The sequence below is a fragment of the Ceratotherium simum genome, chromosome 39 (assembly GCF_057802395.1).
Source record: "Ceratotherium simum simum isolate JZ-2026a chromosome 39, ASM5780239v1, whole genome shotgun sequence".
NCBI classification, from domain to species: domain Eukaryota; kingdom Metazoa; phylum Chordata; class Mammalia; order Perissodactyla; family Rhinocerotidae; genus Ceratotherium; species Ceratotherium simum.
The window spans coordinates 14,355,987-14,370,247 of NC_141938.1; the positions used below are offsets into that span (position 1 = coordinate 14,355,987).

Genomic DNA, 14,261 nt, shown 5'->3' on the forward strand with positions numbered 1-14,261 from the left:
GAGAGATTAAAGGAACAACTCACTCCACCACAATGCTGATGTCACTCATTTACTCATGTTTTAATTGGGTTGTTTGCCTTTTTGTTATGGAGATGTGTTCTTTATGTATTCTGGATAACGAAACCTTACCACATATGTGATTTACAAATACGTTCTCCCATTCTGTGGGGTGTCGTTTCATTCTCTATATAGTGCAATTTGATGCAAAGAAGAGTTTAATTTTGATGAAATCCAATAATAAAATAATGATTGTGTCAATGCTCTCTAGCCAACGACCACCAGGATCACACCTGTGGTCAAAGAGAGTGGGGGGGTACTGACTGTGAGCACTGGTGGGGATGCTCACAACTCTGCAGGACTGTAGGTGTGTCAGTAAGAGGGACATATGATGACACACAGGACATCAGGACATATTTGGACATAGAATATATCAAACATTCAGACTTGTGTTAGATGACTCAAGTGAGTGTTCCAGTGAAGTGTTCCTTTACTCTGGATTAGATGCTGTCAGGAGATAAACGCAATCTTATGGCTGGAGATCTTAACAGTTCTTGTCTACAAAGCAGAAAGAACAGCATGCAGCTAAAACCAGTTGGTAAAGAGGCAGCTGTCATATTAGCTAGAAGCGGGGAAGGTTTGCTCATTTGTGTGGTTTGGATTCTCTTTCATTTGACTAGTCACCTTACACATCCTCTGAGACAGAAAGCCCCAACCAGGTCCACCCAAACTACAGGAAGATGTCCACCACGCCCAGGGCCAGAGAAGCACTGCTGGAGGCCATCTGACACAGAGGGAGGAACTGACCTGTGTCAACGGGGGCAGAGCAACAGGACCATGAGCGTCATCCAGTGGAAATAACACAGAGAACATTCCTGGGCAGAAGCATCATCAATCTATTACCACCTGTCATAGAGAGAAAGTCCTGTGGATACTCAGCACAATTACTGCCAAGAAGAGAGGTAGAAGCTGTTTCCATTCCAGTATCAATTTCCCATAAAACCACTGAGAGCTATTCAGAGAACAAGCATTTAGAAGCAGCATTTCCAGAAATTAGTTGAGTTTACTCAAGGCAGTTATGTCTCTAAACTGGAGCTCCATTTCCTAACTCATTCCCACCACAACTAAGGGCTCACCTCACCAGGAACGCTGTTTGTCCTGGTTGTCCACAGACAACGAGGGAAGATATACGTCCAGTTCTGCCTCCCACACTGTTGATCTGCAGGAGCAGGACTCCTGTGATCTCTGGCTGGAGACCACTGACACAAGCAATATTTAGGTTTTCACTATTAGGGGTGAATAAGACATTTTAATGAGAAAAAGTTGGTAGCAGCAAAGGAGGTTAAGAAAATCACAGCAGAAAGAATAATATGAAAAGGTGTATTTAGTACGATTACCCCAAAATATATACGGAAAAGTTGACACATAAGTTAATCTTCCCGAATGGAACAGTTTAACATATCCTCTCAGCTAACAAAATATAAAACATACTAACACTTGTAAGCATAGAACGGATTTGAAAACATACATAATGAGCTTTCAAAGAAACGATGCAGAGAACCAACTTTGACAAAAAATGTACATTGTTTTGAATGAAATAAAAAAATGAAAGAACACTGGGTAATCACATATAAAAATGGAAAGTAATTAAATATACAGGGTTTATCATTCAGAGAGCAATCAGAAGAGAAAACTCTCACAAACTGCCAAATACGTTCACATGATTGATTTCAGTCATGGAAGTATCCAGAAACCAGAAACACAGGATCAGTGCAGCCTCTCAACAATACAACCAGGGAAGGAAGTTTCCTCCATTTGTGGCTTCAGTGTTAAACCTGTCAGGGTAGGAGCAGGGAACAGGTCCACTACTAGAGAACAAGATGCTCCCTACACAGTTCATGTGATTAGGAGAAGCCTTGGAGATGGAGGGGGCCCAGGATGAGAAGATCACCAAGTGTGACAGCCTGAGGAAGTGGCCTGAGGGACACCAAAGAGCTGCAGGAAAATACACGGAACTGTGTGAACCTGAAAACCAAAGAGGGTCCACGATGCGGGAGCTTGTGGGAGAGTGTGTGGAATCTGCTGCTTGAGGGAACTGATGTCAAACATGGGGTCTGGATGGGGGCTATTCCAGACGGGCAGAGCCAGAAGTCAGAAAAGTGTGCCGTAATGCAGGCCCACCAGGTTCCATGCACCCCTGTCCCCTGACAGAAGCTCTGCGAGTCATGGCTTCATTTCTCCTTTCCAAACCTCATGCATCTTCCTCTTCTCGTGAACTTTAACTGAGAACCACAAACAGAAGGACTATGGGATACACAGTGCCCCCCCTCACCCAAGCTGACAGCACAATTCAGTAGAAGCATCTGGACACCAGCTCTCATCTTCAGGCCACAGGTTTCTCTTCTGAACTCAATGCATTGTGTGCACTTGCAGCCAACATCAAGGACAATAACCACAGATCAAATTATGAACATAATCAGATAGGACTGTCCTCTTCCAAAATCTTTCCACAATTACAAATTTCTGTAAGAAACACAGATGTGGTATCCACTAGCAATAAACAAAGGCAAAATTGACATCTTTCAATGCCAAAGAATACAGAGGAGACATTGCATCAGAAAATTCTAGTATCTCCACCAGTGGACTCAAGGAGAAATTTCAACAATATAAGTCTCAGATCATGATCATATATTAGGAACATAATGGAAAGTAAGAATCAAAAAACTGTTCACCTAAAATTATATCATATTGCACATGAAAAAACAAAGACTCCTTATCACTACTGGATCCAAAAAATGTGATATAAGTGAAATATTATACAACCGTACATTTAAAGTGCAATATAACAAAATCTATGTAGTACAGGTGATGGGGACAGAGAAGGCTATTTATTCTCTTCAGTGTTCATACCAGCAACATGAGCTAGAAATCAATACAATGGGGATCCCTACTAAGGATGAGACACAAAGGCAAAACCACATTTATAACAAAAGATTTGTCCTGCCCTGAGTTCTCATGAAGAAAAGAAGTGAGGTGCTAAACCTGGAGGTTTTCCTACAATCTTGCCATCATAAATTATCTCTCTAGTGTGTTTCCTTGCATTTACAACAAGGTATTAAGAAAAATGAAGCTTTCCCTCAGTCCTTGGTTGTAGGTGTTACTCTCCAGTGTGTGTTCACACAGGAATGCAGCACAGGAGTAAGCTTTCCCACAGTACTGACATTAATGTGGTCTCTGCTCACTGTGGGTTCTCAGATGACGTTGAAAATTTGGAGGCTGCCTGGAAGCTTTCCCACATTGCTAACAGTCATAGGTTCTCTCTCCACTGTGGTTTCTTGCAGGTACTTGAAGGGAGGAGTGACAACTGAAGGATTTCCAACATTGATGACATTCATAGGGTTTCTCTCCAGTGTGCATTCTCACATGTCATTGAAGGGAGGAGTGACAACTGAAGGCTTTCCCCCAGTGCTGACATTCATAGGGTCTCTCCCCACTGTGCATTCTCTCATGGACTTGGAGGAGTGACAAGTGAAGACTGCCACAGTGCTGGCACTCTTAGGGTCTCTCCCCACTGTTCTGTCTCCAGTGTACTTGCAGGAATGTGGAATCCCTGAAGGCTCTGTCACGCTCCTTACATTCATACGGTTTCTCTTCACTGTGAGTTCTCAGATGTATTCAAAGTGATGAGGAGCAATTGAAGGCTTTCCCACATTGCTTACTTTCATAGGGTTTCACACCACTGTGCATTCTCACATGCCTTTGGAAATGTTGAGGCAGCTTGAGAGCTTTCCCACTGCTGACATTCACAGGGTCTCTCCTGTGTGTGTTCTCAAATGTACTCGAAGGCTTGCAGAATATCTGAAGGCTTTCCCACACTGCTGACATTCATAGGGTCTCTCCCCACTGTGTATCCTCACATGTCCTCGAAGGGATGATTGACAGCTGAAGGCTTTTCCACAGTGCTGACATTCAAAGGGTCTCTCCCCACTGTGTGTTCTCACATGTACCCAAAGAGAGGAGTGACGAGTGAAGGCTTTCCCACAGTGCTGACATTCAAAGGGTCTCTCCCCAGTATGCGTTCTCACATGTTCTTGGAGGGATAAAGAATAACTGAAGGCCTTCCCACACTCCTTACATTCATAAGGTTTCTCTTCACTGTGTGTTCTCATATGTATTTGAAGAGATGAGTAAAAACAGAAACCTTTCCCACACTCTGTACACTCATAGGGTTTCACTCTATTGTGCGATTTCATGTGTCTGCTCAAGTTATTGCGACAACCAAAGGCTTTCCCACATTCTTTACATACATAAGGCTTTTCTCTAGTGTGTGTTGTCATGTGTCCTCGCAGGGATGCAGGATAAGTGAAAGCTTTGCCACACTGCTTACACGCATACGGTTTGTCTCCAGTGTGCGTCCTCATGTGTCCTTGCAGGGATGCAGGGTAACTGAAGGCTTTCCCACACTCCTGACATTCATAGGGTTTCTCTCCAGAGTGTGTTCTCACATGTCGTGTAAGGTAGGAATAATATATGAAGGCTTTCCCACATAATTTACACGCATGGATCTTCTGTTCATGGTGACATCTCTCATGTTCCTGTAAGGATGAGGGACAAGAGAATGCTTTTCCACATTTCTTACACTCAAAAGACTTTTTACTACGGAGACTCGCCATGTTTCTCTTAGAGGATCTCTCAGTACCCTGACGTATTTTATAGGGTTTCTCTACATTGTCTGTTTCCACGTGAAGGTGCAGGCACGAGACACAACTGCAGGGCTGCCCACATTCCTTACATGGACAAGGTTTGTGTCTAGTGTGAGATCTTTGCTGATTTTTCAGGAAAGAACAGTCCATGAAGTCTTTTCCACACTTTGTGCATTCATCAGGTTTAACTCCAGTCTGATAACACTCATGCACAGGAAGGTTTTTATTCTGGTCCAGGGTTTCTCCACAGTGATCACATTCCTTCCTTTCACAGAGACTCTCCACCAAATGACTTCTGTCCAAAATAAGAAGCACACCATGAGGGATTAGTGATTATAACTGACATCTTAATCATTTATTGACAGTTGTTGATAATTTTGACTACATATTTGCCATTTTCAATGAGTGGGTGAGTTTTTTTCACTTTCTACATTGTTACAAAGTAAAACAGCCTTAATGCTCAGGCTCAGGGGTCAAATATGCCATAACTTGCAGTGTTTATTTCACGTGGTTTCCTGATCATTGTTTCAAACTGAATTCTCTTTCAGATGCTCGATACGTACATCACACTTATGAAAAATCTTGTCTTGTGAAAATTCTCTAAGGACACAATTGTTTAGTTAGGTTTCTACTTTAATTTCACTTCAGTCTAACAATGCAGAGACCCTCTTCCTCCTGTGGGAATGCCACTCACCTCACACGCCTCTCCTGGGTTTGGTGCTGATCTCCAATGCTATGAAATGCCCAGATTTCTCCAAAAACAGACCAGGAACCACTTCTTGTGAATGTTAGTATTTTCTCTTTACTGAATATTTTATTCATCAAAATATGCCGCTGAGGACTTGATCCGCTGGTTTTACCTTGGGTGTAACAATCTGCAACAATTGGTAGCATAATTTAATTTCTTGGGAAAGAAATGGTGGGATAAAGAGAAAAAAATAGACAATGTGTGGATTTCTTTTCATATACTTATCCAACAATGTAAGACTTGGACAGTATCTCTCTTTTCCCCAACATATTCCCATTCCTTGGCCAACAATGTAAATAAATTTTATAAGGAAGAATGGCAATGTGAGCAAAGAAAAACTCAGGACCTCAGCTATTTGGGATCTTGGCAAGAGTAGGGAAATGAGTCAAAATGGTGGCCTGTTCACTAAAAAATACTTCAAAACAGACGGATACTAATGTTGAGATAAATATTATCAGAAAAGCAAAGTAGGAAGGAACTGTGCAAAAGGCACATCCCCAAATGCTCCCTTTATAAGAGGAGATACAGAATGTCTTCTCCAGGGTGCAAGAATGGATGAAAAGTCAACAGGGAAGCAGGTAAATGACACACATCACCCTCTCCAACAGTGACTGGGTCATGTCTTTAATGGACACGTACAAACATCATTCCCTCATCATGTTCCTCTCGAGGGTAGTTGCTCTCCTGGTGTTTGCAGGGCATAGAGGCCCTACATGGAGCCACTCTCCATGGCACCAGGTGCCATGGGAAATGGATGGTGTGTGCAGCTGCTGACTGCTCATGGAGAAAGCTCACCATGAGGGACGATGGAGGAGAACAAACATTCCATGGGACAGGCCCATACAAGCCAGTGATGATGGATAAGTGTGGGTTTAATTGCAGGAAAGTTACCATGTCAAATATGTGTTAACTACAGTGCAACTGTCCCAGGGGTGGAAATCAAAAAGCTGCTCTTACTGCCCCAAAGTGACACTGGAAATGAGGCTCACATTTATAAAATTAGGAAGAATTTTGTTCATGAGTAATAAAAGTCCATTTAATACATGAAAGTTTGTTTTCATGGAAAAGCTGTTCGACTCTAGGAGGTTCCATGAAGACTTGGACAGTATGTCTCTTTTCCCCAACATATTCCCATTCCTTGGCCATAACAACATAGAACAATTGTAAAAAATATTTGTTCCCTAAAAGACTGAGTGAAGGCATGAAACCGTCCTCACCCACTGAGGCCAGGTTCCTGCAGGTCTCCAGCATCACATCTCTGTAGAGCTTCCTCTGAGCAGCATCCAGCAAAGCCCACTCCTCCAGGGTGAAGTTCACAGCCACGTCCTCAAAGACCACTGAGTCCTGAAACAGCCCACATACTCTATTTCAGCCAGGCCCCAACTTCAGCAGTGTGTGTGGGAGAATGACAGTCAGGGACCTGGACTCAATTTCTAGGACTCCTGAGCTCACACTCTCGTGGGAAATGACAATAAAAAAGCAAATCAAATGCAGTATGTTCAGTGATGGTAAGTGCTTGGAAAGTTGAAGCAAATGCGACAAGAACTGATATAGACTTATACATGTGTGATTATAAGAATCATTTTTCCTCAGACACAGCAGATTGTAAGATAAAGACTGAAAAATGGGGCCGGCCCTGTGGCTTAGTGGTTAAGTGCGCGCGCTGCAATGCTGGTGGCCCGGGTTCGGATCCCGGGTGCGCATCGAGGCACCACTTCTCCGTCCATCCTGAGGCCGAGTCCCACATACAGCAACTAGAAGGATGTGCAGCTATGACATGCAACTATCTACTGGGGCTTTGGGGGGAAAAAGTAAAATAAATGAAATCTTTAAAAAAAAAAAAAAAAAAAAGACTGAAAAATGAAATCTTTCAGAGAACATGGGAATTGATAGTTGGATTAGTCAAAAGTTATCTCCTTGTCAGCTCCAAGAACTGGAACCAGTACATCAAGATGTGAACACTGCGATTTCCATTGCAGCTTGAGCTGAACAATCCCTCCTTGGAGGCAACAGCGTTGAGGGGCTTGGATGCTTCCCTACATTTCAAAAAAGGCAGAGGTGTGACCCCCTCCCAGGATGAGGTAGACACTGTGGGTACAGACAGGGGCCAGGGCCCGGGGCCTAGCACACTTACTGGGTAAGAGGAGAGCCTGGTTCCTGAAGAAGCTGTGAAGCCAGCAGGGCCTCTCAAATAAAGAACCAAGTGCTGAGAATTCAAGGAAAATTATTCCCTTTTTTAGATCCTTCAAAACGAGTTGCTGAAGGATCTAAAAGCAATAGAGCCAAATATGACTTTAACAGAGAAAAAAACACCTGTAATAAGTTTAGAACACTATGTGATGACAACACACACGGAAGAAAAAGCAAACAATTATGAAATAAAAATCAGAGATTTTTTAAACAAAATATATGTTTTCAAATTCTAAAGAAAAAAATGCCAACTATGTCAGCTACAGAGAAGGTTAGGGTCCCTCACCTGGGGTAGCAACTGGGCCTTGCTAACCACACCCGATAGGAGACTCATATTCTCACTGTATTTTAAACACTCATATGACAATAAAAAATAAAAGACAACAGAAAGACAAATAATATAATTAAGTAAAGGAAAGGAAATGTGAGTAGACATGTCTCCAAAGAATACAAGTGGCCCAATAAGTACATGAAAAGATGCTAGACATCAGCCACCAGGGAAATGCATATTAAAACTATAAGCAGATCCCTCTTCACACCCACTATAAAAATGGAATGAGTGCTGGTGGGATGTGAGGAAGGTGGAACCCTCATACATTGCTGATGGGAATGTAAATGGTGCAGCCACTTTGGAAGACAGTCTGGGAGTTGTCCAAAATGATGAACACAAAATTAGCATATAACAGCTGCCACGCTCCCTGCACCTCAATCTGTTCACCAACCTGGAAGTTCTTGCGACCCCATACTACTAGGATTTTTATGGAAACTTCATCACGTAGACGTGACTGATCATTAACTTCATTTGCGGCCCTTCTCCTCTCTTAAGAGAATGGGGCTGGGGCTAAAAATTCCAAGCTTCTAATCATGGCTTCATCTTTCCAGCCCACCCAGAGTCACCTCATTAGAACAAAAGACACTCCTATCACCCAGAAATTTCCAAGGGTGCCAGGAGCCCTGTCAGGAGCTGGGGGCAGACACCAATACGTATTTTCTATTATCTCACAAGCCTTCAACATAACTGGGTCTAAAGATGAATTGCACTTGGACTTGGAGACAAGTAAAGAGCGTCCTTTAAAAAGTAAATTGTATTCAAAATCCTTTGAGATTCTTTCCTGGTATGGAGGGGTTTTATTAAATAAAACACAGTTCTTGGTATGTTTCTTAGGGAAAAAACATTGAAAGCTGACAGTTTATAAAGAGATGTGGTTGTACTAAATTATTTTTACAAACCTGCCTTCATAAAAGGGGATCATGTCACCCTTAGTGCACTTTATGAAGCCTGCTTGGCTTTGAAAATGGACAAGTATGAGGAATAGTTAACTGTGTTAATTTATAAGATCTTATTCTAGTGGATGTGATACATTTTAAAGGTGTATAAAGTCTGTTTCGAACTTTCATCCCAATGGAGCAAACACTGAATAATTATTCCACCAAGTGAGCCCTATTAATGGACTTCTCATCTTAAATCAAGTCTTCATCTCATCTTTTTCTTTATGCCTGAATCAGAGATTACTTCAAAGGGGCAGGCCCAGTGTCGTAGTGGTTAAGTTTGCATGCTCTACTTTGGCAGCCCAGGGGTCGCCCGGCGCAGACCAACTCAGTGCTCATCAAGTCATGGTGAGGCAGCATCCCATCGAGAAGGGCAACAACTCTGCAACTATGATACACAAATATCTACTGGGGCATTGGGGAGAAAAAAGAAAAAGAAAAAGAGGAAGATTGGCAACGGGCCAATCTTGCAAAAACAAACAAAAAACAAAAAACAAAAAGAAATTGCTTCATAGAAAATTAAAACACCAGTATTGGATGTTTATACGAAATCCTCTCTGCAGTTCTCTTTTGTTTTTCAAAGGTGAACTACTCCTCTTTAGTAAATAGATATCTGTTTACACCAGTCTCTTGGTGGGGACAAGGTGTGCGTGGTCATAAGCGCTCTCAATGGCGTGTGGAAGAGAAGAATATAAAAAATATTCTGCCGAATGCATTTGAGGAGTGCTGGTTCCTTTTTGAAACATGTCTCTCTACTTCATACACCAGGATGAGAGTAAAAGATGCCTTAATTTGTCATTTTTCTATTGTTGGAGACAATCAGTTTAAGAAATTCTTATTAAAATAGTTTATATGCACAAAAAAAGAAAAAAAATTCCTATAATTCTCTGTGTTTTTAGTTGTTTAATAACTAAAGTCTTCTAAATGATTTAACAGAAAACCACATTTAAAGTCTTGTTTCTTTCCAGAGAGTGTTTTCAAGTTATGTGTTGGCGGAGGTCATCGAGAAGACGCGACGGGGGGTTGCCCCTGGAGCTGAACCCAGGCAACTGGGGGCTCCCCACCTGTCCTCTGTGCTTGGAATGTGTGTTCCCCTTGCCTTCCCAGCTCCTAGAAGCTGCCCCAGGGACACAGCCTTGAGAGAGAGATGTGGTGTTGAGACCATCTGGACAGTGCATGTGAATGAGCACAGTTAAGGTCTCTATATAAACTTTTAAGATGTGGTGGTTGGGAGCAGAAAATTACTCATCTTTCCGCTGCGTCAGAGAAACCTCCTAAGTTTCCTTGCTCATTAAAACTGCCACCTAAACTCTGCCCCTTTCTTAGGTCTCCCCTTGTCCTCCAGGAAGGGAGCCAATTTCAGTTTCCATCTGGGAAGCTCCTGAGATTGTGAACCAATAGCATGCAAACGCATTTCTCACCCTGAGCTCTTTGTAATAATAGACACAGAAAACTCTCCGATGGTGAACGTAGTACATGCTACATTTTGAAAATCATTAATAGAGAAAACTAATGGTGTCATTTTCTCAGGAAAAAATGTAACAGAAGAAAAACTTGCCCTTTATTCATAGTGCAATGATCCGGTATGTCGCACCTACAAATTATAGGAAGATAATCATAGAACCAGATTTTTACTAAGTTTCCAGAATTCAAACTTATGAAAATAAATCTCAGTGTAAAATCACTGGAAACAAACAGTTGAACAGTAAATTTTTAAAACAGACTTTGTTAACATAGAATTTTAAAACTAATTGCTACTACAACTGATTTTCTTTAAGACCTAAAGTATGTATAATACAGGCTACAAAATGAATTAATGAAAATATTTTAAATATTAGTAAATGACAGGGGCCGGCCCCATGGCTTAGCGGTTAGGTGCGCGCGCTCCGCTGCTGGCAGCCCGGGTTTGGATCCCGGGCGTGCACCGACGCGCCGCTTCTCCAAGCAATGCTGAGGCCGCATCCCATATACAGCAACTAGAAGGATGTGCAGCTATGACATACAACTATCTGCTGGGCCTTTGGGGGAAAAATAAATAAATAAAATTATAAAATAAACGTTAGTAAATGACACCAAAGTGGAAGCAAAGGGAGAGATGGCGCATGTCCTCAGAAAGGAGACCACGATGCCAGCTCTCCCAAACAGGTCACGAGTTTTAAGAAAATTCCATTAATTCTACAACCAGGTTTTTGGTTTGTTTCTGTTTTGTTTGAACTTAAGAAAAACTACTTCTAAAAACTGAAATGGAAGACAAATTTCTAACAATATCTGATATTTCCTATAGAACAAGGTGGTGAGATTTTTCATAACAGACATCAAAGCTTCTTAAACTACAGTGATTAGGACAGGATGGTGTTACCAGAGGGACAAAGACACCAATGGAAAAACCAGACCACCTGAACCAGGCCCCCTGATGTTGGCAAGTGGATTTGCCCCGGAGCAGGCAGTGCCAGGCAGCGGTAGAGATGGTGACACTTAACACGTGGGGCAGTGATGACTGGTTATCTATAGGGGACTAAGGGATCTTTTCCTTATCAACCTCATGTACAATAACCAACTCATTGTAGATTTAACTGTGACAGACGAAAGCAGGACACTGAGGAGACATTATTGGCAAACACGTTTATGACTTCAGAGTTGGGAGAGTTTTCCTACAGAAGAAAAAAAGAGTAAGCTACAAAGGAAGAGATTGAGAAATTCCAGTCTATTAAATTAAGAAGAGTCCATCCAAGTGCAGATTAGAGAGATAAAAATAATAAACCACAATCTGGGAGAAAATACATGCAATACCTAGAAATGAAAAAGGATGACTGTCCAGACTATATAAGAAATCATAATAAATCAGTCAACACACAAATAAATTACACGAGAGACAATAGCTGAAAACCATCTGAAGGAAGATGAAATTGTTAATGAACCAGGTTCATTTTGCCCATTACATGAAAAGCCAATCACCAAGACGAGTTTGCAGCAGAGAAAGGGTTTATCCACAAGGCAGCCAAGCGAGGAGAAGGGAGAACAAATCTCAAATAGGCCTCCCCGAAAATGGGGATTACCCATATTTATGGGGTAGGAGGCACGTGGTCTGAAGTGTGGGGACAGGTGATGGGAGGTGAGAAAAGTGAAGTAATGGATGATCTGCACAAGCAGAGTGAAGTTTCATGGCTCTTCACAGGATGCATGTTCACAAAATGGTGGCCTTAACATGATTGGAGGATAGAATTTTTAGCTCCCTGACATCAGGAGTTCACATATCAGACACCTGCAAAGGCCCAAATCGTGGTTTGGTGTCTCCAGCAGCCTTAGCCAAACAGAGGTCGACTCTCAGTTCCTGAGAAACAAATCCAGCATCCATTAACATGGTGACCCAACTGTCAGGGAGATGTTATCTTTGAGGAACCCAGCAGGAGTCTAATAATATACTGCCTAAGCAGCATGACTAACAATGAACAGGCGAATAACTAGAAGCTACAATTAATAACTGCAAAAAAAACCACACTAGTTTCCAGCTACTTAATCATCAATGTCAACTGGTTTCAAACTGCCACATGAGAAATGCTCAACCCCAATGGGAATCAGTACAAACCAACACGGAACCCCAGGAGATCCCGCTTCACACAGTTGAGATGGACACAAGTCAGTTACTCCAAGTGCTGGAGACGACGTGGAATCAACACACATGGGCGAAAGTTAGACACTCGATTCCCACACTCCTCCATCTGCATGTCCTAGGAAACTAGAACTTATCAGTAATCTACAACTCTGGAATTTTTCTCCAATGTGTAAAAATTTATGACCCATTTTCACTTGGAGACACACACAAGAATGACTGCAGCAGCACTGCCGACAAAAGGGAAAAATAAACGTGAGACAACACAGGCCCCACAAGACTGGAAGGGAGGATGCACCCGGGTGACCCCAGCCACAGACACGAGAACAGACATGAAGCTGCAGAGACCAACACAGAGAACCAGGAGCGGGTCACCCCGGGGCAGCAGCTGGGAGACGCCACCAACCAACCAAGAAGACACAAACCTTACACCTTCACACAGTGGGACAGCAGTCTGAGTGCTCAAGCGCCCTGGGGCCACCCGGCAGCAGAGCCCATCAGGAAACGGGAAGATGAGCCCAGCGTGAGCCCACTCAGACCAGCACCCGCTCCACAGCCCACACGGCCACCCGAAGGCACAAGGTGGAACCTGACCCTGAGCTGGGGGCCCAGGCCCCTGCTGAGAGGGAGCCAGGGTGGCCCCTCCCAGGGAAGGACTGAGGGGACCCTGAGACCCCTGGGGACTGAACTCCGCAGCTGCCCACACCCTGCTCTCCCTCCTCAGTGTGGAAACGCCCCCCTCCAGGCCTCAATTCTCCCCAAGGAGGAGACGCTCAGAGATCACGTTCTGACCCGTATAAACTCGCACTCCATAAACCCTTCCAGCAGCAGATGAACCCAAGGAGCCTCCCCAAGTCTGACCTTCACAGACTCACTCAGTTTGCACACACCACACTTCACTCCACCCACTCTATGGAGGATGCAAAACCGACCCTCAGGACACAGCCCCAGGGCAGCCCCACCCCGCCCCCAGCACCTCTGCAGGGGGCTCTCCCTGCCCCTGCTCTGTGGCTGCTCTCAGCACCAACAGCTCCTTCTGCGGTGGTTCTGGGGGTGGAGTCACCTGCAGCGGTGACACCCAGCAAGACTCCACTGCCCCTTCCTTCACCTCCCACGCAGGATTAGCTTTAGGGGCAGCTTGTCCCCAGCCCAGGAGATGCACCTGCTCCAAGACCCCTGGATCATTTAAATGAGACACAGACCCATCCCAGTGTGTGGATGAGAACCCACAGAATCTCTCCTTCCCACTATGTCTAGCATAAAGCAGGGGAGGGGAATTCTAGGGCACTTTTATGGTTTAAGTAACTGGTCACTGCTTATCCCTTTCAGAAAACAGATACCAGTTCACTGCTGTCCTCATGAGAACAAATTGTAAATCAAGGAACCAGCATTGAACACGTCTCAGTTTCACAGGTCACATTTCACAGAATTTGCACCAATCTCTGACGACCAGCTAGTCACAGGACATGGGACAGGATCACACAGCGTCACAAACTCTGCACCCTGCACGGCAGAGTCACTACGAGTTTTATGAACCTCCTTAACCCATGACGCCCCCCACCTGCCTGAAGGAGTGGGACCCCGTGCACTTTCCCCACAATTCTCCTGGGAGAGAGGACGTTCTCTGTACTGAGACACTCTCCCCAGCCGCATGTCTGGAATGCCCCGGAAAAACACGAGTCAGCAGAACAGGGCAGAGACCTGAGACACTGACACCCTCACTACGGGGAAGAGACGAGACAAA

General features: G+C 43.7%; 1 protein-coding gene and 1 pseudogene across 2 annotated transcripts in view; both read right to left on the reverse strand.

Moving 5' to 3' along the window:
* Positions 1 to 1,363: 1,363 nt before the first annotated feature.
* Positions 1,364 to 3,804, reverse strand: LOC147912207 (uncharacterized; annotated as a pseudogene).
* Positions 1,364 to 14,261, reverse strand: part of LOC101404066 (uncharacterized) — a 34,483-nt gene continuing 21,585 nt past the window's right edge. For both annotated transcript variants that reach the window (XM_014796014.2, XM_087425773.1), the window contains exons 2-4: positions 6,666 to 6,792; positions 5,395 to 5,575; positions 1,364 to 4,995 (exon numbers count right to left, since the gene is read on the reverse strand). In XM_014796014.2, the coding sequence (XP_014651500.1) occupies positions 3,801 to 4,995; positions 5,395 to 5,575; positions 6,666 to 6,792 (1,503 nt within the window). In that variant the 3' untranslated portion in view covers positions 1,364 to 3,800. The remainder of the gene's footprint in view (positions 4,996 to 5,394; positions 5,576 to 6,665; positions 6,793 to 14,261) is intronic.